Source organism: Pelodiscus sinensis, chromosome 6, assembly GCF_052426305.1.
Source record: "Pelodiscus sinensis isolate ZL-2025 chromosome 6, ASM5242630v1, whole genome shotgun sequence".
NCBI lineage: Eukaryota > Metazoa > Chordata > Testudines > Trionychidae > Pelodiscus > Pelodiscus sinensis.
Genome location: NC_143057.1, coordinates 70,332,671 through 70,359,956, shown reverse-complemented (window position 1 = coordinate 70,359,956; position 27,286 = coordinate 70,332,671). Strand labels below are relative to the sequence as shown.

At 41.9% G+C, this 27,286-nt stretch overlaps 1 protein-coding gene across 3 annotated transcripts in view; it reads left to right on the top strand.

The window, feature by feature from the left end:
* RGMB (repulsive guidance molecule BMP co-receptor b) overlaps positions 1-24,705 on the top strand; it is a 28,885-nt gene extending 4,180 nt beyond the window's left edge. For 2 of the 3 annotated variants that reach the window (XM_075932084.2, XM_089779309.1), the window contains 3 exons: positions 363-580; positions 6,447-6,955; positions 23,756-24,705. In XM_075932084.2, coding sequence (XP_075788199.2) covers positions 363-580; positions 6,447-6,955; positions 23,756-24,424 — 1,396 coding nt within the window. In that variant the 3' untranslated portion in view covers positions 24,425-24,705. Of the gene's footprint in view, positions 1-83; positions 581-6,446; positions 6,956-23,755 lie in introns of those variants that run through there. The other variant, XM_075932085.2, reaches the window with a different exon arrangement.
* The last annotated feature ends 2,581 nt before the right edge of the window (positions 24,706-27,286 follow it).

Below are 27,286 nucleotides of genomic sequence, written 5' to 3'. Positions count from 1 at the left end.
GCAAATCACCTCGGAGCCTCCTCCGCAGTCGGTCCAACTCCCTTCGGAGAGGAGGGGGCTCGGCGGGGGCGGGAGGGAAGAGCCAGGCGGCCTCCTATGAGGCTCGCGTCGGGCTTGTTGGACGGGAGCGGCGAGCCAATGGGAGCCGGGCGGGCTGCGGGGCGGGCGAGTGCGGAGCTGAGATTGATTGGCTGGCTGGGGGCGTGGTGCGGGAGAGGCGCAGGCCGAGCCCGAGGGCTCCGCGCGACCTGGGGGCGAGCCTCACTCTTTGTGTTTGTGTCTCTCCCCGCAATGCTGCGCTGCCTGGCTGCGCCCACCCCCGCCTGGCCTGCTGGCGGCCTCTCCCCGCCGTGGGGCTGAAGGAAGAAGAAGAAGAAGCGAGGAGGCCCGTTCGCCTGCCCATGCAGCAGCCCCGTCCCGCCGCCGCCGGAGTCCCGCAGACCTGCATGGCCGGGCATGGGGAGAGCAGCACTTTCCTGCGCCGCCGCTGCCGGGGCTGAGCAACGACGCCGCCGGCTGCACCCTCCGCCGCCGGCCGCCTTGGTCCTACTCTTCAGCCTCTGGCTGCTGCTGCGCACAGGTAGCGCCGCCTCTGCCTGCCCTGCGCAGCTCCCTCCCCGCCTGGTCCGGGCGGAGTTCCTATGGGGGGGGGGTGCCCTCTGTCTGACTGGCACGTTCCCTCCCCCCCCCCCCATCCCCAGATGCTTGTTTCTCTCGTGACGAGTCGTTCCTGGGCTAGGATGGGGAGTGTTTGGGGGGGGTTGGAATAGCCTGAAAAGGGAAGCGAAGCCTCTCGTTGATCGTCTTGTGATACTCTGGGGGAATCTGATTGCTTCCCCCAGGACATAAATCTTCGAGAAATCCCCGCTCCCCAACCTGCTTAGCGATCTTTGGAGGGAGGGAGGAAAGCTGGCTCCGTTTGGGAAAGGGGGGGGGGTGCAGTCGTGTGAGCTTTAGACCCACGGGGCTTTATTGCTCACTGCGGTGATGTTTACTGAAAGTCAGGGCTGAGATCAGGTTTCCTCCACCGCCTTCTCCGTAGAGAGAGAGAGAGGAAACCTTGTGCCTTTTTTCTGTTCTTTGCAGCTGGAGTTGGGGGATGGTGAGAAGGGAAACAAGCTCTTAATGAAATGGTTTTAATATACTGTAGTCTCTACCGGATGGATTTTTAGCACTTCTAAATTGCTTCTTAATACATATTGATAATTTCATGGTGTTTTGCCATTGTCTAGTAAAACTTGATCAGATTGGTTAGTCTGTCTGGGTCTGTAAAGTTAATGTCCCTCAGATGTGTGCCATCCATCACATTTGTGATGTACAGTTTCTGTTAGCATTTGTATACCCTAAAATATTTCTCAGAGGAGTTACATTTCTCTGACAAATTTTCTAATGCAGAGTAATCAAGGAAAAAAAGCAAAGTTTTTGAAGATAGAGATGGAATAAAGTTTAACATGAGATTTTAAGAGGGTTGTATCATAAAATGTGAAGTTGATGATTAAGATATAGAAACAAACCTTTCAAGTTTGTTAATGAGAAGAAACGTAGTTTAAAATTATATTGACTATAGGTAAATCAAGAACAGTAGCCCCTTTGTAAGGTATCACATGGAAAAGTACATGGTGTTTGAGATTCAGAACAGTGTAATAGTCATTGAGTCTTTTTCTTCCCTTGTATATCACTTACAGTAATAAAATAATTATATTATTTTAGCTTTATATATTAGGCTTAGCAAAACCTAAAAATTAGAGATTAACCCTAAAAAGCAGAGAACTGTATTTGAAATCTTTAAATTTAAAAAAATTTAAACCCTCTTCTCCTCCCCCCTTGTCTGAGGAGAAACTGCTTTAATGACAATATTATGGAAGGGGAAGGGCTAGAAAGAAAAGCCATGTATTGTGGCTTTTAAATTGTTCCTTTATTTAAAAAAAAAAATTAGAGAACACCACAAACTTACCCAATCTCTCAGGAGTGTCTCCTAGAAATATTTTATTATTTTTATCACTTGTATTGCTCATTACTTGTGCTGAAAATTATACTATCCATTTTTAGACACCTAAATATTTCTGTTCAGGCAAAAGTGACATGCTGTTGTTCATTCAAACTGCCTCAGATAATGCAGTGTGAAAAGCCAGTCATATACTCCTAATAATATTTTTTGCAAAAGTTCCAGTGAAATGACTGGAGCCTATATAGAAGATAGTAAAATAAATGCAGCTCGATAAAATTCATCTATTGAGTAGTCCACATTAACTGGTAGAATTTAACTGAGTTAATTCTACTTTTTAAAAATAACTACATGCCTTTCTTAAGAAGTTAGAAAATGTCACATTTATAAAACATTATCAGTAAAGTCTGTGGTGGTCAACCAGAAGTTTGCTTCACTGATGGTCTCTTTCTGTGAAAGAATGTTCTCTTTAGCTAGTAATTCATCCAAAATAGCTATAATTTTAGTTGAATTATTAACATGCAAGATAGTATCCTTCAGATTTATTAAAATCATTTGCTCCCTGTCCTTCCCAGCAGTGACAGCCTTCTTAGAGCAGTGCTTTTGAAATGGAATGGTTTCTGCGTATTGCACAGTGCTTAGCCAAATGCAGTTTTGCAGATGGGCAGACATAATGCTTTTATTATTACTTCCCTGCCACTTGCCTCCTCACCATTATTGTTTACCTTATATTAAGAACACTTGTGATGTGTGTTTTTATAACAATTAAAATGCATAAAATGTGAATATTGATACCTTTTTTAATCTGCATTGTCTTGGCATTATGACAAGGCTCACAAGTAAGAGGCAAAGTGGTGTACACTGTCAGAATGAATTCATGAAGACTGGATATATCTCGGTGTGTGAATAAGTTACTCATCATAAGGGAAGTTCATCTCAGGTTAGGAAATGAAACTGATGATCCCATTTTCTCTTTCCTCTCCCTTTTGAATTCCAGATAACTAATAGTTTAAAAAAATACTCAAAGGGTTGCTTTCTTCCCAACCACCTTTTGTCTTCTATAACTTCTTTAAACCCTACTCCAGAGAAGCAGGGTTTTAAAAATCAGATTTACATTTCAAAAGACGCAAACAACTTAATCAGAATGTTGAAGACAACCAACCCTAACCCTGTTCTTAAGCCAACGGAAACAAGCAAAAAGTGAAGGATTAAGGAAATTCTATGGGTGGGGAAAGACTATTTAAAATGGTATTGTATTTTCACATTTCCCCCACTCCTCCAGAGCATGTGCATGCGCACATTTTTCATAAATATTTCCACACTCTTCTTAATACTAATGTTTTATGACTTATAATTTCAAACAAATATGTACACAGCTGAATTTTATAGCTCATAAAAAGAATAAATAGCCAGAACATATTTTTAATAGGATGCTGTTGGTGCTTGGACAGCTAGCTGTTGTGTGAACTCCTAAACTATATGTTGCTAAGTTCTTTTACTGTCATGGTTGTCTTCAGTTCTTTTCTTCCTTTCCAGTGTAAATCTGATTTTTAAAACCCTACTTCTCTGAAATAGGATTTAAAGTAACTCATGGTTAATAGTGGAATAACTCAGGGATTTTTTTTTTTAGTTTGAGTTAGAGGAAATGTATCTTGTAATTATTTTAAGTGTAATACTTTTAATAGTTTAGGGTGGAGGTAAATTTAATATAGATGGAGCGTAGAGTATTTAAACTAATCTCAGTTTTTTAATAGGAAATCTATCCAGCTCTCCACTCCAAAGTCAGAAGAAAATTTATTTTTTTGATGCAAGAAAGATGAAATAATATTTCAGGTGTTCTTAAGCTTCCCTAGACTGAAATGTCAGCTTGAGTGTTTATTAAAAGCATTTTCATCTTGAAAGCACTTATACCTTCCTGGGTAAAATTTGGTGGTAGGTAGGAGGATATAAATGCTCTTCATTTTTTTAATGAGGTATAACCAGATATTTAGTAAAAGATTACCCAAACTTGGTAACTTACAGGATATCAATAAGTATAAATCTAATCTTTTCCTGTATTGATCTTTCCCCCTCCTTACAGCCTTCTCTCCTCTAGAAGGTTATGTGAATAAATGGAGAACTTTTCACTTGTCCTTTCTAAATCATAGTGTGATGCATAAGATTGTGAACATAATCTCTGCCCTAAAGAATTCACAATGTGTAGTATACTGTGGATGACATCAGACTATAAAAACAAAATAGTATATAGAATACTAAAGTAAAACACCTAAAGAAACATTTTTAAATAGATCTGTGTGTAGGCAGATGAGTGTTACATCAAAGTTATGTCTCTTAAAAATTGGTTTCTAGTTAGTGTTCACAAGCCATTCGTGTGGAATACTGTGCCTGTCTGCTTTTCTTGCCCAAGCTGTTTTCACTTGGCACTGAATAGCTGACTAGGTCCCCCAATCGGTGGAATTTTCAAAATACTTATTGTAAAGTTGTTCCAGTTTACTGCTTCAAATAAATGTGGTTGGATGTTTTCCTGCAATCAGTATGCTGTATATTATACAGAACCAAGTTTTCTGCTTCTAATTGCAATGACATCTACTTTCATACCTCCTTCAGTACTGCATTCACTTTTTTGTCTTGTTTCCCTTCTCCCATGAGTTGTTCTTTGGGAAGTGTTGTGACCAAAGTAATGTTGGAGGATTGGAAAGCATGACATTAAGGGCTGAATGGGCAAGGCAAACAAGGGTTGGGGGAAGCCAGGATTGTAGTTATATACTTCCTCTCCAGCAGCCAGCTGACCATGGCACTGGTCATACTGGTCTGTGAAACTGGTCTGTCTTATTTATACAAACTGAAATGTAAGTCTACCACTTGCATTTCCTGATCTGCTTCTGTTTCCCTCTCTACACGCCCTCCCTATCCCAAGTTATAACGGGCTATTAAAATGCTTGGTTTCCACAGTTGACAAAACCTTAACTGTTGTTTTTAAAGTATAGCATAAAAGGCTTTTTCAGTTGTATAAAGAAAATGATAGACGAAGCACTAGCTGTAGCAGTGCCCAAGAATGAAAGTAAACTGAGTTTTATGCCTGCCTTTTTTTTTTTCTCTTTTTGAGGGAGTGTAACTATGATCTCTGCACCACATGCGGCATTTCCTACAGTGCAAGACATAATCTGTACACTTAAACTTATTGGAAAGTCCCCACTCTTTTAGTTTCTTGGTAAATCCTAGTCCTTAAAACATTTAATTAACTTGTCATGAAAAGCAATAGACTAATGGAAATATAATTACTGACCTAAATCAGTGGTTCCCAACCTTTTTATGCCACAGACTGGCAAACCCATTCACAAACTTTTGGTGAATCGGTAACATTTTATTTGCATATTCATTATGGTAATTAATTTTAAGAGGCCACATATTAGTGTGCCTCTGTATACACACAATGCATGTTTTTGTATCAATCAAAGTTTGCAGATATCTACAGCACTAAAAGAAATCTCTTAAAATAATTCTTTCCTTATCTTCAGCCATTAACACCTATGTAAACTTTGTTTGAAATGGACTCATGCAAATGTCATGAGCTAGGCCTTTTGTTCCTGTATTCAAAAGCAAACTAAAAGCTTTTAACTCACCTGAAATTTTGGCACAACCCTACAGTCTTCACCAGCCCAGGAGAGAGTCTTATGTCTGCAGCCCAGAGGGAAACAAGTTAAGACAGCCCAAACTCCCCTCCACAGATGCCAGCATTGCCCCCATTTCCCCATCTCTACCCTATGCTGCCTCTCTCCCAGACCAGAAAGCTAGAGTAGCATGCATGGTTTTCTCACAAGAAGCTGCAAGCAAACCTGGCTGCTGTAATCAGATTGCTGTAATCAAACCTCTCCTTTCCCATACTTACTGCAAGCTCCAAACTCCTCTCTGCTCTGGCCCCCTCCTGTCCCATGTAATTACTCTCTCCTTCTTCCTTATGTCCCCATTTCTTACCAGCTGGTTGTTTGGAGCAAGGAGCTTCTGCTACTGAGGGAGTACCCCTCCCCATCCAGGAAACTCTCTATATGGCAGCCCTAACCCTCTGGTTCGGACTCAGTTGGGAGTTGCATGGTCGCGCAGCTTACCAAGAACTTAGATTCCCACTGAGCCAATCAAGGCAGGGGCGTGACCTGGCAGACAGCAGTTCGCGGACCAGCACCAGTCTGCGGACCGGCAGTTGGGAACCACTGACCCAAGTGATTAATTTTAGCATGGTTTTATAGCGTCGTCTTGGTATAATATAAAGAAGAAACACTTGATTTGTATCTGGCAGACTATAATTTTTTAAAGATCAACTATCTGCCATTTTTATACAAACTCTATCATCTGTGGGTCACCTCCAGCCTTTTGAGAGAGAGAATTTTCCAATGAGAGAGGTTCTGTTGAGTAACCTTAAGGCTGTAGTGTTCGGGGGAAAATGAATTGTGCTCTAAAATGTTTGCTCTCTCTCTTCCCTACCCCTTTTTATTCTTGTGCTTAGGTGATTGCCAGCTGCAAACACCATGTCGAATCCAAAAGTGCACCACAGACTTTGTGTCATTAACTTCACATCTCAACTCTGCTCTTGATGGCTTTGATTTGGAGTTCTGCAAAGCCCTGCGGGCATATTCTGCCTGCACCTATCGTAATTCCAAAGTCTGTCGTGGAAACCTCGTTTATCATTCCGCTGTGCTAGGGATCAGCGACCTCATGAGCCAGAGAAACTGCTCCAAGGATGGGCCAACGTCATCTACTAACCCTGAAGTTACCCATGACCCCTGTAATTACAGTGGCCGCTTAGGAACCAGAGAACTTCGGGGAGGGGAGCAAACTCCTTCTTCTGACCTATTTTGTGGCTTGTTTGGTGATCCTCACCTTAGGACTTTTAAGGATCACTTTCAGACATGCAAAGTGGAAGGTGCCTGGCCTCTCATAGACAATAACTACTTATCTGTGCAAGTAACAAATGTGCCTCTGGTCCCAGGATCCAGTGCTACTGCTACAAATAAGGTATGGATTGTGCTCTTCTCTTTCTCCCTGCCCTTTGGTGTTGAGTGGAACTTGAAGCAAAGAGCAAAAATGCAATACAGTCTAAATCATTTAATATTCTACTTTTAGACTTAAAAGGTTGAGGTGTTTTATCGAGTACCATGGATGACCATGGTTTGCCTCAGAAAGCCTCTCCAACCTAAAGGGCTAGCTTTTTCTTATAATGGAGGAACCACCCTCACTTCATCAAAAATGTTTGAGATAAAAGATTAATGCTTAAACTCACAGTGGATGAAATTGGATGTAAACTGCAATTCTTTGAGGTTTAGACAAAGGTTGCTTGTTTTAGATGCTTTGCGTTAATCTACAAAACAGCAAGGTATAACAGAGTCCAGTTTCTAGTCCTGTCTCACCCAGCTACATTGTTGCAAGTGAAAAGATACATAGGGCTAGCAAGCTCTCACCTAAGAAAAAAGAACTTAGAGTACATGTGTCAGGAGAAAGATGTGCAGAATATATTTATTACAAATGACCGTTAGGATTGCTGTTACTAAAAGTGGTGGTGCTGTATGGGGAAATATCTGTGCATTTGGTGATATGTTTGAAACTGACAGTACAGTGTTCTTGTTGATGGTGCATGACCTGTCCGCCACCCTGAAGAGGGTGCTTACGAGTAACAGAAACAGAAAAGTTGAAAAGGAAGCAGTGAAAAGCCAGCCAAACAGCTGTGTGCCAAGAGAGGGATAGGCACAGGCATGTTTAATATTGTTCTTGAATCATTAAAGGTAACATAGGAGCAAAAATATCCTTGTGTATTTAACTACAGAATAAACTATTTTAAAAATGCAAGCTGATTGCCCATTCAGTGGTGGTACCGTAATCAGTTAAGGACAAGCTGGGGAAAAATAATATTTAACCTCTGCTGCAGTGAAGCTTGTAGGGGGTCTTTTGGGTAGGGAAAGGGGAAGCAAAGATTGCCATGATTTCCAAAATGGCAGGGAGATTTCCCGGACTAAATCTGTAAGCTAGCTCTGGCTTATCAAGCCACACAACCCTGTACTTGTCTATCAAGGTGGAGAGAGGAACTTAGGTCGGGATCTTCAAATTTATTATCAAGGCAATTATGCAGTAATTATATAAAAAAAGAAGAAGAAGAGCAGCTTTGCTTATCAGTTCCTGGATCACTGTTCAGTTCCGTGATAGCATCCAATATTGATACTATACAGGTGAGATGAATTCTCTGGGTTGGACAGTAATGGAGTTACGTAAAAGAACTGCTGTTGGACTAACTAGAAAAAATTCAAAACTTGAGATGCTTCTAATGAACCCTCGGGTCAAAGCACAATCTGCATATCCAAATAAACCTTGAACAAGGCATATTTTCCATAATCTGATTCTCAAAATAGATTTGCACCTTCCTTTTTTTTCATAGAAGAGTGCTTGCTAAAGATGATCCTGGAAGATGCTTAAGTATAGGTAAACAAGAAGGAAAATACTTCATAGAATACAAAATACTTTTTCATACTAAGTTTTTCTAGGAAGCTGTAAAAAACATCCTTGCATCAGGGAGGTTCCCAGGTGAAATTTTGTGCTAACAGAAGTGGACATAATGTGAGAGGGTAAGTCTCAGTACTATACTGGGTTGGAGAAACTTGTTAATTTCTAGGCATAAGGCTCTTTTGTATTGCTTCCAATGTAAAGCCATGTAAGCAATATTCTTCTGGCCCCAAATCTCTCTAGGGGAATGCTGTGTTTGATGCTTTGTCTTCATAATAAGTATGCTTAATGTTAAAACCTGACCTAAGACTGCATCTCAGCACTAAGGATGTAAATGAGTAGCAAGTATAAGATTAATTTATAAGCCTAGGCTTATCAGGTAATCTTCAACTACTGTACTCACATTCTTCCCCCTCCTCCTGCTGCCTCTGATATACAGGCAGCAAGGGGGGAAAGAAGCGTAAAAGCTGGTTTCCCTGCAGCACCAGCTCCGCTGTGCTGCCTGCCTCCCCTCCCTCTACAACCCCCGGCTGCCTCTATCAGAGGCAGCAGTGTGGGGGTAGCAGGCCATGGGAGGCTGCCACAAAGCAGTCTCTGTCCACAGCAAACCCAGGCCCAATGCAGGCAGCAGCAGGCCCTGTCCGCAGGGGATACAAACTCACCACAGGCAGAGGCTGCTTCATGGCAGCCTTTCTCCTCCTCTCCACAGAAGCCTCTGTCCCTGGGGAGCTCAGGACCCCTCTCACTCCACGGACAGGGGCTGCTGCCACCCTATGCTGCCTCCGTATTGGAGCAGAAGTGTGGGGCAGCAGGCAGCTGGTCTGCATGGGGAGCTGGTTAAACTGGCTCCCCTTGCAGACCATCTCCTGCCTGGCACCCCATGCTGCTACCTCTGATAGAGGCAGCAGTGCAGAGTGGCAGGGGGTCCTTGGGAGTGGGACCACATTGCACTGAATGCCAGACCCACCCCCAGGGACTATCGAATAGTCGAGTAATGGATACGATTTTATGCAGTTACTGGACTGTTCTGATAGCTAACATCCTTACTCAGCACCCACAAGGATATTAAATATGCAGAAACAGTTAATAAGGGAGCTGCAAGCAGGCATTCATTTTAGAATGTCTGACTGTGGTTTATTGACACCAGTGACCATGCTAGGTGCTGTGCAGTACTTGAGGGATGTTCCTTTGCCAGGCAATCAAATTTTTATCAGAACATCTCTTTGTGGGAACTGAAGACTGTGTGTACCTACTTCACTGGAAACATTACAAGATATGTTGGGAACTAATGCATCTTCCTGAGCTCGAGATTTCTTTATGAAACACAGTCTCCTATAAGTGAGAGAGAAGGCCTATTCAATTATCTTGTCAGTGCAGAATTGACTCCAACAATACTTTTTTTTTTTTTTATTGTCTTGTTCCATATGCCTCCACCACTTTGTGGCAGTATTTACTCTCATCGTAGTAGGGATGTAAGCGACTAGTCGACTATCCAATAAGCAAATGCTTATCAGATAGTCAAGAAGTAACTTGACTAGTCGTTTCTCCCCCACCCCTCTTGTTACCTCGATCAGAAAGAGGCTGGTGCTGGTGAGGAACTAGTAAAGCTGATTCCTCCCAGCACTGTCTCTGCAGGGGCAGGGGAGGCAGAGAAATAGCGAGAAACGGCGTGAGTGGGAACTGCTTCAGTCCCTGCTCACACCGGTTCCCACCGCAGGTGCTTCTGCAGGGCTCTTGCACATTTCAAAAGCAGAAGAGACACAGGGAGCTCGGGGTGAGCAGGAACTCAAGTAGACTCAAGTTGGCCACTGTGAACAGAAGGTGCTCCAGGACCAGCCCCTGTTAACAGCAGATATGGTTGTCCACCACGAATAGGGGCTGCTGGACTCAGCGCAAGCTGGAGCCAAGCTGTCGCAGCTTGTACTGATCGCTGCACCTCACATTTTCAATGTAATTGAAAATGCAGAGCTGCAGCGTGGGTGACTCCAGAGCTGGCATGAGCTGGGACGTCTCAGTCCTGTGTCAAGTAGGTTCCTGGAGCTACCTCTGCTACAGCTCTACAGAGCAACTTTTATCAACTAATTGCATAGTCAATACAAATTGTATCGACTACGAGTAGCCATCCTTACATCATAGTGGGCCTTCATTTTAAAAACAAACTGGTATTGCAAATTTCTTAGACTTTTAAAAATTCACTTTGAATGTAACTTCTCATTACTTCAGTTGTTTACTTGTTGCATTTCTTTTAGCTTGGAGCATGATGAAGCTAGTTAGTTTCTAATCTGCATTATTTTCAGGACCCTATGTGCTAGCAGGCATGCAATGTTTTGTATTGCAAACACTCCTGAAGAATGTTGTATGTTTTTAATAGAGAGATTTTTTTTTCCCTATAGGCTTTCCATTTATGCAGAAACTTGTTTTCAGCAACATTCTGAATTTTGAATCAAATGCCATCTGACCCATTCTATGGGGAAACCAATGAAAGGAGAAAATGAATGTTTACCTTGGTTTCCTCTTCATGCTTTTTGGTGAGGGGAGGGGTCTGGGTCATTACATAAATTAATCACCTTAAAGCTGTTCTATTGCTATTTGATAGATTTGACATGGAACCCCCTCCCCTTAGTAGCACGGCTCCCTTAAGAACCGTACTGCTGTTGGTTGTGTCCACTTACTCCGTCTCCCCTCCGTCTTGACAGCAAGTAGAGGGTTTTGAGGCTTGATGAAGCCATAGCTAGTTTACAGTAGGGATGTGAAGGACTAGTTGACAGGATAGTCAACTAGTCGCTTCCCCCCGCCTTGCTGCCTCTATTAGATAGAGGAGGCAAGAGGAGGGGGGGAAAGAGGGAGTACTTCCAGGGCTGTTGCTACACTTCAAAGGTGGAAGTGCCCGATCGACTAATCAAATAGTTGATGTAAAAATGCATCGACTATTTGATTAGTCAGTTATCTGATACTTGACATCCTTAGTTTACAGATTTATTCTGGGAAATCTCCCTGCAGTTTTGGGGATCATTGCATGTAAACTCATTGCTTTCCCTTTCCCCATCTCAACTGCAACAGAGGGAAAAAACATGCTGGGGTGGCATCCTTTTGCTATTTTTAATTAAGGGGAAGTCCCCTATTTCTCTGTGACATGGAATAAAAGAAAACATGGGGCTCACTGTTCCTGTCATTCCTTATGTTTCCCAAGGCTGGAAGGGGTGTGCTTTTACACTTCGTGCTGTTGGCAGTTCCAGTTTTTTTCAGTGTTGTACGTAGTATTGCTTTCCTTGCTCTCTGCATAATGAACACATTTTGCTTCAGAATTAACTGAATTAGAGGCATTGTATAATCTGTAGTCAAGGTGGGAATTGTTGGAACTTGTAACTTTGCTTTCCTTCATACCTAGTCTTTCCTTATACTTGCCCTTTAGATGGAGGAAGAAGCATAGTTCCGTGGGTTAGGGCATTAGCCTCAGACTCTTAAGACTTAGGCTGAAGACCCTGCTTCACTGCTGACTTCCTCTGTTACCTTGGTCTCTTTGTATCTCTGTTCTCCATCTGCAAAATCCATATAAATAGTACTTTACTCCCTCACAAAGGGAAGGGTGTGTAAATCTATTAAAGATAGTGGGAGCCTTAGAAGTACCTTAGAGGAAGGTTCTTCTCTCTTATAGTGATGTTTTTATAGGCAAGGAAATGTTCACTTACCACATCCTTTTGTCAAAGGGGTCTACATCCTCTTCTCACCAATATGTCTCCAAGCATCCCTGAGTAGCAGAAGAGAAAGGTGCAGAAAGGACTGCTCTTCTGCTTATACAAAGGAAACTTCTTCTGATGTAATAATGGTTACAAACTGAAAGGGCTGTTCTCTAGCTAAAAGTTTGCGTGGGAGGGCAGGGGCAGACTGGTGGTAGAGAAGCCTGGGGGGAAAATGGGCAGTTAGAGTACACAGCTTTTACTATAGTAGGCACAGTTAAAAGCTGAAGGTGATTGCAATACAAAGGATCTCTATCAGTTGCATTAGCAGTGTAGTGAAACATTGATAAGTTAAGTGGTCTGTCTTCTAGCTAAAATCCTTTTATATTTACAATTTGGCTTCCGTTTTGCAAGAACTACTTTCATTGTACTGCTACTCCCTTTTAAATAATTAACTGGAAAGAGAACATCTTATTCTTGTCGTTCTAAGAAGGACCATGAAATTGTCAAGTCATGTACAATCATATTGACCTTTTGTATCCCTCTTGCAATGGTTCTAGTGCAGGGGTTTACAGTAAGTGGGCCACATGCAGTACACCAGGGTTAGCCCCTGATGGGCTGCCAGATTAATTATTTACCTGCATATCCACAGGTGCGGCAGCTCTCAGCCCCTGTTGGCCTCGGTTCACTGTTCCCCGCCACTGGGAACTGCGAGAAGTGGTGTAGACTGGGCTAGCGCTTCCCCCAGCTCCCAATGGTGGGAAATAGCGAATCACAGCTGACAGGAGCTGCAAGCAGGTATGGATGCACAGGTAAATAAAGCATCTGGTGGCCCACCATGGGCTGCTAATCCTGGGCTACGTCTACAGTGGCCCCTTTTCCGGAAGGGGCATGTTAATTTCACCTATCGTAGTAGGGAAATGCGCGGGGGATTTAAATATCCCCCGCGGCATTTAAATAAAAATGTCCGCCGCTTTTTTCCGGCTTTTAAAAAAGCCGGAAAAGAGCGTCTACACTGGCCCCGATCCTCCGGAAAAAGAGCCCTTTTCCGGAGGCTCTTATTCCTACTTTGAAGAGCCTCCGGAAAAGGGCGCTTTTTCCGGAGGATCGGGGCCAGTGTAGACGCTCTTTTCCGGCTTTTTTAAAAGCCGGAAAAAAGCGGCGGACATTTTTATTTAAATGCCGCGGGGGATATTTAAATCCCCCGCGCATTTCCCTACTACAATAGGTGAAATTAACATGCCCCTTCCGGAAAAGGGGCCAGTGTAGACGTAGCCCTGGTGTGCCATGGGCCACTTATTGCCCACTCCTGTTCTAGTGTGTAAAGTCAGGTTGAACTCAGTTGTAATTGAGAAAGGGCAAAACTGTAAGAAGGAAAATAGTGTGCAAACTAAGGGTTAAAAATGGAAGTACAAGTCACCCTGCCTGTACAAGTAATTAGAACAATCAGGCATGCAAACTAGGTAGTAACTTGAGCAAATGGTGCTTGTTAAGCGCCAAACAGCCATTTGTATGAGCTTCGCTAACTCTCACATACCGTTACCAGAGTAACTTTTGTGCATACCATGGCCTCTGACTTTTGGATGGGTGTTTAACTTCCTTAAGATCAAGATTTACATTCTGAATGAAAAGAATCTCCCATATATGGCTAAGCTAAAATGTTCATGCTGGCTCTTCAAAATCTAGTTGAATCATTGCTTGTGAAGGGTCCAACTGGCAGCTCTGCGGACTAAGTCATATGTTTGCCCTCAAACAGGTTAAGAACAGGCATTGACAGTTTTCTTCCTAGTTCCCTCCCAAATATCTCTTCTAGGTTCAAGTTGAAGCACATCTCTAATGGAGAATAAGCTCTGCTCATTCACACTCTTGTTTTGTTTTTGGTTATTTGTCTTTGTGCATGGGGGGAGGCATATCTAGGGAGAGAATATACTGGCGAGTTTTGTCAATTAAAAATGGAAGGATGTAGTCCTGGGTCTTGTTTGAGGGATCTGTCTTTCCTTTTGGCTAGAGTAACCACATGACTCCTGGAGCATAGCATGAAGTAGGAGCAAGAAAGCTATTTAAAAGGAGTTTCTGGCTTCTTGAAGGTCCCATAGAAGTGCATATTAAGGATCAGTCTGAGAAGTGTGAAGTGTGGCAAAAGCAGGAAGTTAGTTGTGGGAGAAGTGGGCAGATGTACCGAGGCTGCCTTTGTAGGCAGGGGCTGAAGCAAAAGAGAATCTTTCATTATGTTAAGAGCAGTTGCAAAATTGTCAGTGTCACATGTTTCCTTACTAGTTATTTTATATAGCCTATAATAGAAAAATGGAATTTCACCAAGGAGGAGAGTCTCATGCTTAGAGTTAGTAGTAAGCTCAAGAGATCTCATCACCAAACTTCCAGAGTACTTCTGTCTACATTTTCAGCCTTCAAGGTTTTCCCTTACTAAATGTCTTTTCTTGTCTTCCCCCCCATTCTGAGCTCTACTTTAGTAATGTTCATGCATTTTGTGCTCCTTGTTTCATTTCTGTTTCTGAAGAGGATAAAACAATCTTTTTGTTGAGCATGTGTGGGAAGTACATAAAGAACAGTGGCTTTTTTCCCCTCCCTCTCTGTCCTCCAAAAGATGTGGGCAGGGGATGGAAAAGGTAGGTCAGTCTAACTTGGAGCCTGCCAGCCTTGGCCACGTTACTTATTTGCTTACTACAGGTTGAACCTCTCTACTCCAGCACCTTCAGGACCTGACCAATCCAAACCAGAACATTTTCTTGGAGGTCATTACTGTCATGCAGCATTACCAACACTTTACTGCTTACTGGGCTCTGAGGACATTTGGGGGTAAATTAGGGCCAAGTTACAGCACAGAACCCTGAGAGCCGGAACTGGTGGCTATAACAAACTTTATGGGACCACGGGAAACTTGGCCACACCCATAAAAAATGGACATTCAGCTAACTAAAATCATTCTGGACAACGGATGTTTCCAGACCAGAGATGTTCAACTTATATTGCCAAAGAACAACCAGCCAACTGCTATATTGGGTTAGATCAATGGTCCATCTAGCTCAGTATCATGTCTTTACAGTAGCTGGTACCAGAGGTTTAGTGGGAGTTGGCCTCCTCTCTTCTGGCAGTCAGAACTCCTGGACATGGAAGCTGTAAAAACTTGGGTTAACATATTCAAAGGCTGTCTAATTTCATGATGTCCTTTGCTTTAAACCAATATTTGGTGATTCACCCCAGTGCATTGGTAGGTCTACAGATCTCTTCATACATTGCTCTTACTCCAGTCCCTTTTGTGGACTGCAAAAGCACCATGATAAATCAAGATACTGCATTTCCTTCCTTCAAACTGCAGATTTAAACATTAATGATAAATCTTAATTCCAAGATGCAAGAAGCACAGATAAATGTGTTCCTCTGATTCAGACTGCATACTCAGCAGTCTGCCTGACTACAGAGCCTTGCTAAAATGTATAGATACCTCAATAAGACAGACCTGCTTCTGGATCCAAAGGGAACTGTGTAGCAAAGCATATATTTCTTATGGGACAAGTATGATTCTACTTTCATGTAGAATATAAATTGAAAATATTTGCACCTTAGGATAATTGCATAACTTTCTTACTGTTGTAGTCTTTCTTCCTCCATGTGTACATGTCTGAAATCTACTTATAAGCTCGTCAAGGAAAGGGATCCTATGGCTTAATTTAGGATGACAAGCATTTATGTGTATTACAGTAGCATTTGGAGGCCTCAGTTGAAGATCTAGTGAATTGTGGTAGGTTGCATGCAAAGCTACAGTGAGATACAATACCTCCCCCAAAGGGTTTTACATAGGCAAAAGGTGGGAAGAGAAACAGGCACAAAAGGATTAAGTGACTTGTCCAAATCGTAGCAGGTCAGTGGCAAAACCGGCAACAGATCTTCGTCTCCTGGTTCTGGCCATGATGCCCTGTCCAAGAGACCCATGCTGCCTTTCGGTATTCTTAATACTACAACATAATACTTAGTTTAGACTTTTACATAGCAATATCTTAAATTCAAAGTGAAGGGTTTTTTGCCTAATCTCACAGCCTGTACCAGCAAAAACTGCCTTCTGGTGGGTTTTGTCCGCTTTAGGCATAGAAGATTGGGTCCTTAATGTTACATTCTGATACAGGAGATGGATCTGTACTTAAGACCTGTTCCTTATTCTTGTAGGTGGAGATGATCACAGGGAATGAAATATTAAGTCAATGAGACAGCAGTTTGGAGGTGGGGGGAGAGAGAAATGTTTAACAATGGCATTGTTGTTTTAAATGCATAGCAATACAATCCATCAATAATAAATGATGTGGTATAGTGCAAACGTGCCAAATTGAATTATTGCATTATATGGATTAGTTCATAGAAACAAAGTAAGCAATACAGATGTTAGGTTGAGATTCACTCTTTCAGAGACTAAAAAGTTTCTAGGGACACCAGGTAGAAAAGTGTTTGTGGTTTGTGTGTATACAGAATGTGCTGTTTAGAAGTCCTGAAGAGGTAAAGGGAAATCTGAGGCTCTCAATGATGAGATAGCAAATATGTAACAGATGTTCGTAACATTGCTTAATGCACTCCTGGCTGGAAGGTGTTCTGTTACTTTGGAAATGACCAAGTTACAAGAATCTATATAGAATAGAAAACCAGATTTTGGAGAGAGAGAGGAAATGACTAGGAATTCTCTGGAGATAGCAAACAGACTTAGTAAAGGAAGGAGGTGGGTGTTAAATAATGGTACTTGCAGTCTTGATAGTGTTCTCTTTTAAAGAGGAAAAACAGGAATTAATGTAAGCATTTGTATACTACATAGTAGGAAAAATGGCTTTCTTAGTACTTGTTTGAGCTAATATTTTTCATGTACAGTCAACCTGTGGAACTCCTTGCCAAAGGATGTGGTGAAGGCTAGGACTTTAACAGGGTTCAAAAAGAGCTAGGTAGATTCATGGAGGTTAAGTCCATCAATTGCTATTAGCCAGGATGGGTAGGGATTGTGTCCCTAGCCTCTGTTTGTCTGGAAATGGGTGACAGGAGAGGGATCATCATGTGAGGATTATCTGTTGTGTTCCCTCTCTCTGGGGCTTCTGGTATTGGCCACTGTTGGAAGACAGGATATTGGGCTAGATGGACCTTTGGTCTGACCCAGTATGACTGTTCTTATGTATGTCTCATGCACAGTGCAGGAGCTGATGAAATACAAGCTGCAAAACATGTATAAAATATTTTTGCATTTGGTAATGTCAATTGAAGAGATGACTGCGCTAAAGTTATGATAATTAAAAATGCCAAGGTTCAAGCAGCAGTGCTAACTGATATTGCACATACTCTTTGTCTTGCAATTTGCTATTAACATGCACCCCACCCCATTAAAAAACTGGCCAAATTCTGTTCGGCACAACTCCTTTTTTAAAATTCATGTGACCTAATTTATGAATCAGATAAGATAATATAGTATTTGTAACATGACTACATCTGGGCTCTTAAGCTACCTTGAAGTCTGAAAATGGAACTACAAAGTTAGCTACTGCATTGAATTGCCCTGGTTTTTGTCACGAGTTACAGACTCTCTGCTTCTCTGTGGTGTTGCAGTTACTGAACATTTGAAGGCTGAATGCAAGGGAGTTTAAGAAAAGCCCAGTAAGGAGCAGTATTACTGGTAGTCTTATTAAAATCTCTCCCTCTCAAAGGAAGATTAAAATGTTAGCTCCTTGTTCCAATTGTGGAAAATTCAAGTGTACGCAGCTGTGGAACTCTGCAGTGAAATAGCAGCACCAAACCACTCCAACTCTGACTCCAGTACCATAGCTGCATTATGAGGCTCATCTGGAGTAGGATGAAAGGTATTTTTAAAACATGTTTGCTGAAATGTTTTAGCTAACATATACAAGTATATACCTTTTTACCTTAGGACAGGCATGTCCAAAGTCCGGCCCGCGGGCCAATTGCGGCCCGTGTTCCGGTTTAATACGGCCCCCAGGTAATTTGCCAATATCTATCTTTTATGGCCCCCAACAAATCCATATGTATTGAGATGAATACATTGTAAAATCTCAGTTAATGTCAGTTGGTCTAAATCAGTTATAAATATATTTGGACACAACATGTATACTTGGTGTTATGTTCCTGTTCATATTTTTTGAACTTAAAAGTTGACAGACAACCTTTATTACCAATAATATGTAATGTACTTTACAATGTTCCTGACATTTATTTCAGCTTCCTGGATTTTTTTTTCATCTGGCCTTCAGATATGAAAGGCAGAGTGATTCAACACCTGTTTAGATTTGTCATCCATGTGACGAAATGAAAAGTATGCCGTTTGCAATAAACTTTGCATAAAATAGTTAATTTGCATTTAATTTTAATGGTTCAAAGAATGTCAGGCAAAATGGTCGGCCCTCACGCTTGTTCACTTCATCAAATCTGGCCCTCTTTGAAAAAAGTTTGGGCACCCCTGCCTTAGGATAAATAAGCCTATGGAGAGGCAGTAGCTGCTCTGTAGTTAAGAGAAACCATAGAATGTTCCTGTATTACTAGCAGCTTAGGAAAGTTCCACTTTCAAAACTCAAGCTTCAGAGGGGTAGCCAAGTTAGTCTGTAACAGGAAAAACTTAAAAAACAACACCTAGTCTAGCAGCACCTTAAAGACTAAATAGTTACAAGAGGCTGATAAAGAACCATTAGTTTGCACTTGGAAAGGAAGATGACAAACACCAGATTTTACACAGAGATCAAGAACCATTAGCACCTTCATTGTTTGGTTGGTTGATAATATGCCAGCCATTTGATATCATATTCAGACCATTTGTATGAGAATTAAACTTGTGAATGAAGTTAAGTTCCAACCCTTCTCTGTGTATTTGGCTTGTGGAATTGGTCTGAAACAAAACAGCCACTATGGAGATCTATTGATGAATGTCCAGGAAGATTAAAGTGTTCCCCAAAAGGTTTTTGTGTCTTGCCTTTTTGGATATCTGATTTGTGTCCATTAATTCTTTCCGTAGAGATTGTCCAGGTTTGCCAATATATATTGCAGTGGGGGCATTGCTGGCATTTGATGGCATAGGTCACAGAATAGTGGATGTGAGAGGATTTTGTGCTAAAGAAGCGTTTGTTTTTACAAGTAATTTTTTTTTTTATGTTCAGGAAACTGGAAGTGGAGAGGATTTTTGCTCATTTCAAAAACACATTTCTTTCATGAGGCCAAGCAATGGAAAGTTTTAGCCCAAAACATTGAGTAGGAATTTGATTTTTTTTGTACATAACTTTTATGTAACTGAGGCTGGTTTAGAGCTTTGGGAAATCTTGGAGTAGGAATGGAAAGTGTTAGTTTTGGGGTGGTTTGTCCTCATAATTGCAGGAACTTTTGAGAGCACATCACATTCTCAGAACGCTTGGCTGGCAGACTGATTTTACTTTAGCAGAGTGTTTCCTTCATGCAGATACACATACGTTAAGGCTCTTCCAGCAGCTGGAATTCCTCTTTGGCTTTATTTCTGGTCTTCGAACACTGTAATAGATCAACAGAATTTACTTGGGTTGAATTAAATGTTACATATGTACACAGTAACAAAGGGCAGGCTTAGGTGCAAAGATTTTGAAATGCTGAAAGAATTAAATTATCCAACTGTTCTCAAAATACAGTTCAATGTAGCAGAGGCAAGCAATTTATCATGAAATTTACCTTTTCTCCCTTCCCTCCCTGCCCTTAAAATATCCAGGAATGGCATACTCTCCAGTGTGGGTTGCAGAGAGAGTTGAGGAGGAATCATTGAGTAAGGGGTATTAAATCCACCACAAGGCTATAGACCTCCTTTTCCACTAGTCCACTCTGCAGATTGAACAGGATCTTGAAGCCTCTCCTTTCCATCTCAAATGAGCATTCTAGCGGGTGCTTAATTTGTAAGGAAAGCAGTGCTGGGGCTCAAGCGGTTGTTTTTATGTGCATAACTCATGCCAAAGCCCAAAGGCTTGCAAAATTGCCAAGCCTAGAGGTGGCAAGCTCAGTCATGGAAAGCTCTAGCAAAAGTTAAACATTGCTTCTATCCCACTGCTTCTAAGTGTGGAATCTAGCCAGTGGACTTCTTTTGCTAGCCGATTTGGGGGCATTCAGACCACAGGCTATACCTGCCATTTCACTGATAGCTATTTAGCTTGTGCTCTTTGTGCAGCACCATTTTAAAGATGTGGTATGGAGTAAGGAGGTTAGCTATAGTGTAATTGAATAGTTGTATAACCGCATGAAATCTAGGTGGTTGCACAACTATTCAGTAGTCCCTAGGGGTGGGGTCAGCAGCCAGTGAGCTTCCTGCTCCACTCCCAGGGAGCCCCTTGCCACCTTGCACTGCTGCCTATCAGAGGAAGCAGCAGGGTGGCAGGTTGGAGCTGGTTCACCAGGGGAGCCAGTTTAAAAGGTACCCTTGCAAACCGGCTGCCCCGTGCTGTGGTCTCTGATACAGAGGCCACAGCACGGGGTGGCAGCAGCCATTGTTCACGGGGATGAGTGAGCTCCCCACACGCAGGGGCTGGTCTGTGGGAGCAGTCCCTGTCCGCTGGGAGGTTTGAGCTCTCCATGGACAGAGGCTGCTCCATGACAGCAGCCTCTATCTGCTGTGAGCTCAGGTCCTCTGGGGAAAGGGGCTGTTGCTGCCCTATGCTGATGCATCTGTATCAAGAAGCAGCAGCGTGGGGCAGCAGGCAGAACTGGTGCTCCTGGGGAGCCTGATTAAATCCAGCTCCTTATAGTCGACAAGATTAGCCAATAAGGCTTATTGTTAAACTGTATAAGTCAACTACACGTTGACATCCCTAGTATGGAGGCCATTGTTCTCTCCCTGGGCTCGTCTACACTGGCCCCTTTTCCGAAAGGGGCATGTTAATTTCACAGGTCGTAATAGGGAAATCCGCGGGGGAATTAAATATCCCCTGCAGCATTTAAATAAAAATGTCCGCCGCTTTTTTCCGGCTTTTAGAAAAGCCGGAAAAGAGCGTCGACACTGGCCCCGATCCTCCGGAAAAAAGCCCTTTTCCGGAGGATCTCTTATTCCTACTTCAAAGACTCGTTCAAAGTAGGAATAAGAGATCCTCCGGAAAAGGGCTTTTTTCCGGAGGATCGGGGCCAGTGTCGACGCTCTTTTCTGGCTTTTGAAATAGGAATAAGAGATCCTCCGGAAAAGGGCTTTTTTCCGGAGGATCGGGGCCAGTGTAGACGCTCTTTTCCGGCTTTTCTAAAAGCCGGAAAAAAGTGGCGGACATTTTTATTGAAATGCCACGGGGGATATTTAATTTCCCTATTATGATCTGAAAAATTAGCATGCCCATTCCGGAAAAGGGGCCAATGTAGACGTAGCCCCTGTGTGTGAGTTTTACTCTTGATGAAGAAAGCAGAGTCCTAGTAAGAGCAGTTAGTGACTGTTCATTATTTATATGGTCTCTTGCCAGAAGCAGAGTAAAAATGTTTCCTTCTGTCACATCCAGATTTCCTCATGATCTTCACCAAGCAGAGGAAAGTGTCCCTCTGCACAAGCAGTCCCAACCGACTGAAATTTTGGGTTTGACAAACTAGAGGCAAATTGCTCTCTTTTTTCCCTAGAGAAGCATTAAGTTAGTAATGTAGCATATTGATGTTATGATTGTTAGGGAGTTACTGGGGGTAGCTGTTTGGAAAAGCAAGTTTTGTGTGGTGTCATTCAAGCCATCTGAGCTGTTAACCTCAGACTCACTGCTGAGCAGTCTTGAATAGAATTTTCCTTTAGCTGGGATATAAATCATTCTTCTTTCAGACTGTCACAAACATGCCTAAAAACGTTACCATTGCTGTTCCGTTTGTGTCCTGGGCTGCATTTATTAAGGTTTAGGGATCAGATGTACAACTAATTAATCGTGAGACAATGTCCGGGGACTGCTCACCCCCCCCCCCCCCCCCGGGCTGCTGGACTGAAACCTAAAATATTGGAAGTAAAGTTAAATGGTGGTGTCACTACACTAGACAAAAACAGTGACTTTCTAAGGGGAAGTACTTCATATATTGTCTGGATTTTGAACGAGTCTTTCAAATTCAGTTATGGGCCAGACATATGAATTTAACAGGTTGCTTGATTGCAGCTGTTCTCAAGCTTGCTGTATAACTGATTATAGCAAGGAAACCATTGGAAAATTCAAATCACAGTACCACTGGGAACATGTGAAACTAAAATAGTGAGTGCTCTCTGTGAGAATGTAATGCTAACTGGGGCAGATAAAACATTAAAACTAAGTAGTGTTATGTGTGTTTGAAGAGGGTTTGAAGTAGGGCGAGGACATGATAGTAAGGTAAATCTTCACTTTCATTTACAAGAAGGGTGCAAATTTAACATTTAATCTTCCCCCTCCTAGAGGGGAGAGGTGTAATCTAGCTGCTTTTGAGTCTTAACTCATATTTCAAAGATGTTGTGCCCTAGTGTAGTGGCTAACTGAAATTAAAACATTCAAGGACTGCTAGAAACTAAAGAAGGGTCGTAGTGCTGGAAAAGGTTCATGAACACATTTTAGAGTACTTAGAATCTCTTGGCCACATATCTACAATTTCTTTGCAGTTTATTTTTCGGTTCCTTTATGATGTATGTAGTTTGCCAGGTGTGGACATATTGCCATTAAAATACCATTAATTTCAGTATTAAAAAAACCCTTTTGACTGTTCAAGTCCGTGTTTCCTCTCCTCTTCACTGTTGAGAAGAAAGCTGCAGACGTGCCATTTATTTATACAAAATAAGATACTTGAACAGAGCTCTAAGGACCCTAACAAAGTAAAAATATAAACAGTTTGCTTTCTCCTAGGAAGACTGGAAGATCTGATTTCTGGTGTGTTAATTTTAAATAACACATATTTAAGAGGCTATTAGTATGCCCTCATTTAAAAAAAAAAAAAAAAAAAGTAAAAACTTCCAGGTATGGTTTGCAAACGACCTTTTCAATAAAGTAGTTGGCTATATTTTTGTGTCTTGTTCAGAGTGGTATGTTTTCTTTTAAGCCACTTGTTTTATTCCTCTCCTTCCTGTAATATGTAGGTTCAGTGGCTGCTAGTGAACTTGGAGGTGTGGATCTTCTAGTTTATAAAGCCTACGTCCAGTTCCAGATACTGAATAAACAGTGCAGATAGTCGGATAATTACAAAAGAGAGCAGCTAGTCACTGCTTGACCATTGTATTGATACTGTGCTATTTCCACAGCGCTTAAGGTTGTTGCAGGGTACAGTGAATTTTCTTTCCATGTTCACTTAATCGGCGGCACCCCTTACCCACTGCCTCCCACTCTCCAGATAGAAACTAGTTCTGTAATGGAAGATAGTGTTGTGGGAATTGTTTGGCACATACAGCTCCTTGTGACTGCTGATAATTTCCAAAGTGTAGTGAACATTAGTAAACTGAGTTGTGGCATTTAGTAATGTATACAATCTGTGGCCTTTTTGGCCTCTTTTCCAGTTGCTGTCTTCTAATATTGTGGGTTTCCTGCTAGTTTAAGAACTCCGTTTTCAGTCACTCTTTGCTAGATTATATATTAAGAGTTCCGGGAATATGTGCACACTAGATACACTCTTGATCATTCTGTAGTTATGCTAATGGTTTAGAGATGAATTTCTCCTCTAATTACCCTTTGTTTTCTTCCAGATAACGATTATTTTTAAATCCTACCAAGACTGCACAGATCAGAAAGTGTACCAGGCAGTGACTGATGACCTACCGGCAGCTTTTGTAGATGGCACAACAAGTGGTGGTGACAGTGACACCAAGAGCTTGCGCATAGTGGAGAGTGTCAGTGGCCGATGCGTGGAGATGCATGCCAAGTACATTGGAACCACTGTGTTTGTGCGCCAAGTTGGACGTTACCTAACGCTGGCCATTCGCATGCCAAAAGAGCTAGCTATGGCTTATGAAGAAAGCCAGGACCTGCAGCTGTGTGTGAATGGCTGTCCCTCAAGTGAGCGCATTGATGATAGTGGTCACTTGCCTCTGCCCGTTATGGGGCAGCTTCTTCCTCATGTTTCCTCTGCTCAGCCCCGGTCCATTTACACAGTGGAGAGTGCCACTACTAAATGCCACGAGAAGATGCTGGTGAAGGACCTCTATTTTTACTCTTGTGTGTTTGATCTGCTCACCACTGGTGATGCTAACTTCACAGCAGCAGCTCATAGTGCCTTGAAGGATGTAGAGGCACTGCACCCTAGGAAAGAGCGCTGGCACATCTTCCCCCATAGTGGAAATGGTGGCATTGGCCAGAATAGCAAATTGCCTGTTAGTCTTGGACTTGTGTGCTTAATCCTTGTTGCGTTTTTGTAGGTTTTTTTGGTCTATAACAAAGTTTTAAAATATATATTGTCATAATATATTGAGTAAAGCTAAGAGTATATATGTATATACCATGTATATGAAGGGATGTTTGTCTTGGGACACCCGCCAGATTGTACATATTGTGGTGGTGTTTTTTTATGTATGTTGGATGTAGTATTCTTTGATTGTATCAATTTGTTTTGCAGTTGGTGAAATGTTTTATAATGTCCCTGCATTGGGACTTCATAGAAAGCACTTTATTTTTTATATATTAAATATTTATGTGTGTATCTGGGTAATATGTATAATACACATGTACATACACCACACCCAGTGCTCCCTCAAGTATTATGTGGTTTAGCCAACTTTCTATGTAAATGCTTTTTCTATGTTTTCCTTTCAGTCCTTAATTTCTTCCCAAATCTAGCTGTCATTCTCCTGTGAATATAGCACTAACTTCTTGTTCTCTCTAGGTAGATCATTCAGAATTGAGGCTTTACTTTATCCCTGATATAGCTTATCCTTGCTTTCTCCTTCAGTGAAAATGAAACTCCTCTAATGACACTAAAATTTATCTAATCTCACTCTGCATTTATACAGCATTCGTGCTGTAGGTAGGACAGCCTTGGGGGTTTCTCTAGCTCATTGGAGATGTTAACTGCATAACATGATACCAAAATATCACCTTTCCCTCCTAATCATAATTTTATTCCATGAATGGATTAAAATGGGGGGGGGGGGTCTCTTGATTGCCTAGGCTGAAAGAAAGAACCTGAGACTTTAAAAACCACCTAGGACTAGGTAAGAGAAGCTGTTTATATCACTGTAGGATATCAAGAAGCATGCTGGGAAATCTTCCATATGCGTGTGCCCCTCCCAATACATCTTGCCATAAGGGTCTCTGTCATAGCTCTCCATGTTTTCTTGGGGTTGACTAACATCCTTCAGTGTGAGTCTAATCAGCTGGAGAGGTTCTAAGTGACCTAAGAGATTCTCTTCTGTAAGCAGCACTTCTACCAAATGTGTTAAAGTATAGGGAAAGATTTCAGCAGAGTTCTAATGCAGGATAGGGATAAAGTTCAAACGGTGGTTCACTAAATCAATCTAGCACCTTAAATTATTACAAGAAAAAGGTAATAGTTTTTCAGCCGTGTAAACATACACATGTACCACTCCCCCTCTTCCCCTGGTGTAAGTATTTGTTACATTCTCTTTTTCCCTTAGAAACAGTTTAGTGTAAATGAGTAAGTCCTAGAATCCTAAGGGTATGTGTCTTTGCTGCATTTTGAAACCCATCTTAGTGAGTCTGAGCCCAAGTCTACAGACTCAGGCTTGGGGGTTGACTGTGGCACTAAAAACCATAGTGCTCCAAAATCCCCTCCCTTCCAGGCATCAGAGCCTGAGCTCCAGGTCCAGCCTGAATGTTTGACTATTTTTAGCACTGAAATGTGAACCCCAGTCTGTAGACTCAAGCACTGAAACTTGCTGCTTCAGGTTGTTGGGGGTGGCTGTTGGTATTTTGGGGGTGGGAGTGCTATGTATACATGAATAACAAACTGGGATGGTCTTGCTTTCCTTACTCTAAAGTTCTGTAATTCAGTTTTACTAAGTGCTTGTTGATGGGGTGGTGAGATTTGGAAGTGAAATCTCTTCTATTTTTGCATGGAATGGTGGTGAAGACAGATTAGGGATTGTCACCTTGTAGCAATTGCTGGGATTCTCTGTTGGCAGAGACACTTAACACTGGAACTTAGGTGCCACTTACCCTGGGCTGGGAATTCTGTTTTGAAAATCAATTTAGCTGGCTTGGTTTGGCTAGCCGGTGTGGAAGGCAGGACTATGTACTGAACAAGTCTGTTCAGTTTGCTCCATCCCAACCACACTGTTTAAACTGAATTAGCTGGAAATGGTTTTCCAACTGCTCCGACTAATGTGGTTTCTGGCCTTTTGTAGAATTGAATAGAGATCCATAAATTTTGGGTGACTGAATTTCTTTATTGGTGCACTGAGTTTAAAGGTATTGCAAAAGGATTTTGGTGGCTAAACCTAGAGTTGCCCTAGTAAAAGTACATAGTAAATGATGCAGGTCTACTAGCTAGTTTCCTGTGTTCTCCAGTCTCATGAATATATGTATATACACTAGTAACAGATTGTGAGCCCCATAGACAAGTAATATTTCAGAATTGTAGTGCTTCCTTAAACGTTTTCATTTTCTTGTTTCTGCTGTGGGATTTCTTGAGAAAATGTTATTTGCACATGTTGGTTCTTGAAGTCCATCCTAGCCAAAAGAGCTTTATTTAATGCCAAACATCTGGATATTTTGAAGCTTAGTGAATGGTCTCTGGGGAGAGCTATTGCTTAGACAGAACACTGGTTTTCACAGACGCTCCAAATGGCTGTCTTTTAGAAGGCTTCACATTTTATTTTTATGCTTGGAAACCCCACAATGTGTCAGTCTTTGCAAAACCTTCTAGATGTGGTTCATGGATATACCAGTAAGTATATGTTTGTGTAAAAGAGTGACTGTGCAGTGTGTAAATACTTTAAATTATTATGATAGAAGAATAAAGTTACATGCCATGCTGTGGAATGTTTGTAATGTGGTGTTAGTGACCTCTGGTGGCTTGATAGAGAAATTTGTGCATATGTAGTTACAGTGACAGTAACTGGTAGCCCTCTTAAACCAAAGCCCTGTGTTCATTTTCTGAGTCACTTGCTGTACAAGACTGTGCTGTACCCAACCTCCATACTCACTCACATGGTTAATTTATAAGAGGCAAATATCCTTGTCAGTTATAAATTAAGTGTCATGACACTTATAATCAGTAATGGTGAAACAGGACAGTTTAAATGAGTGGATAGTATATGGTA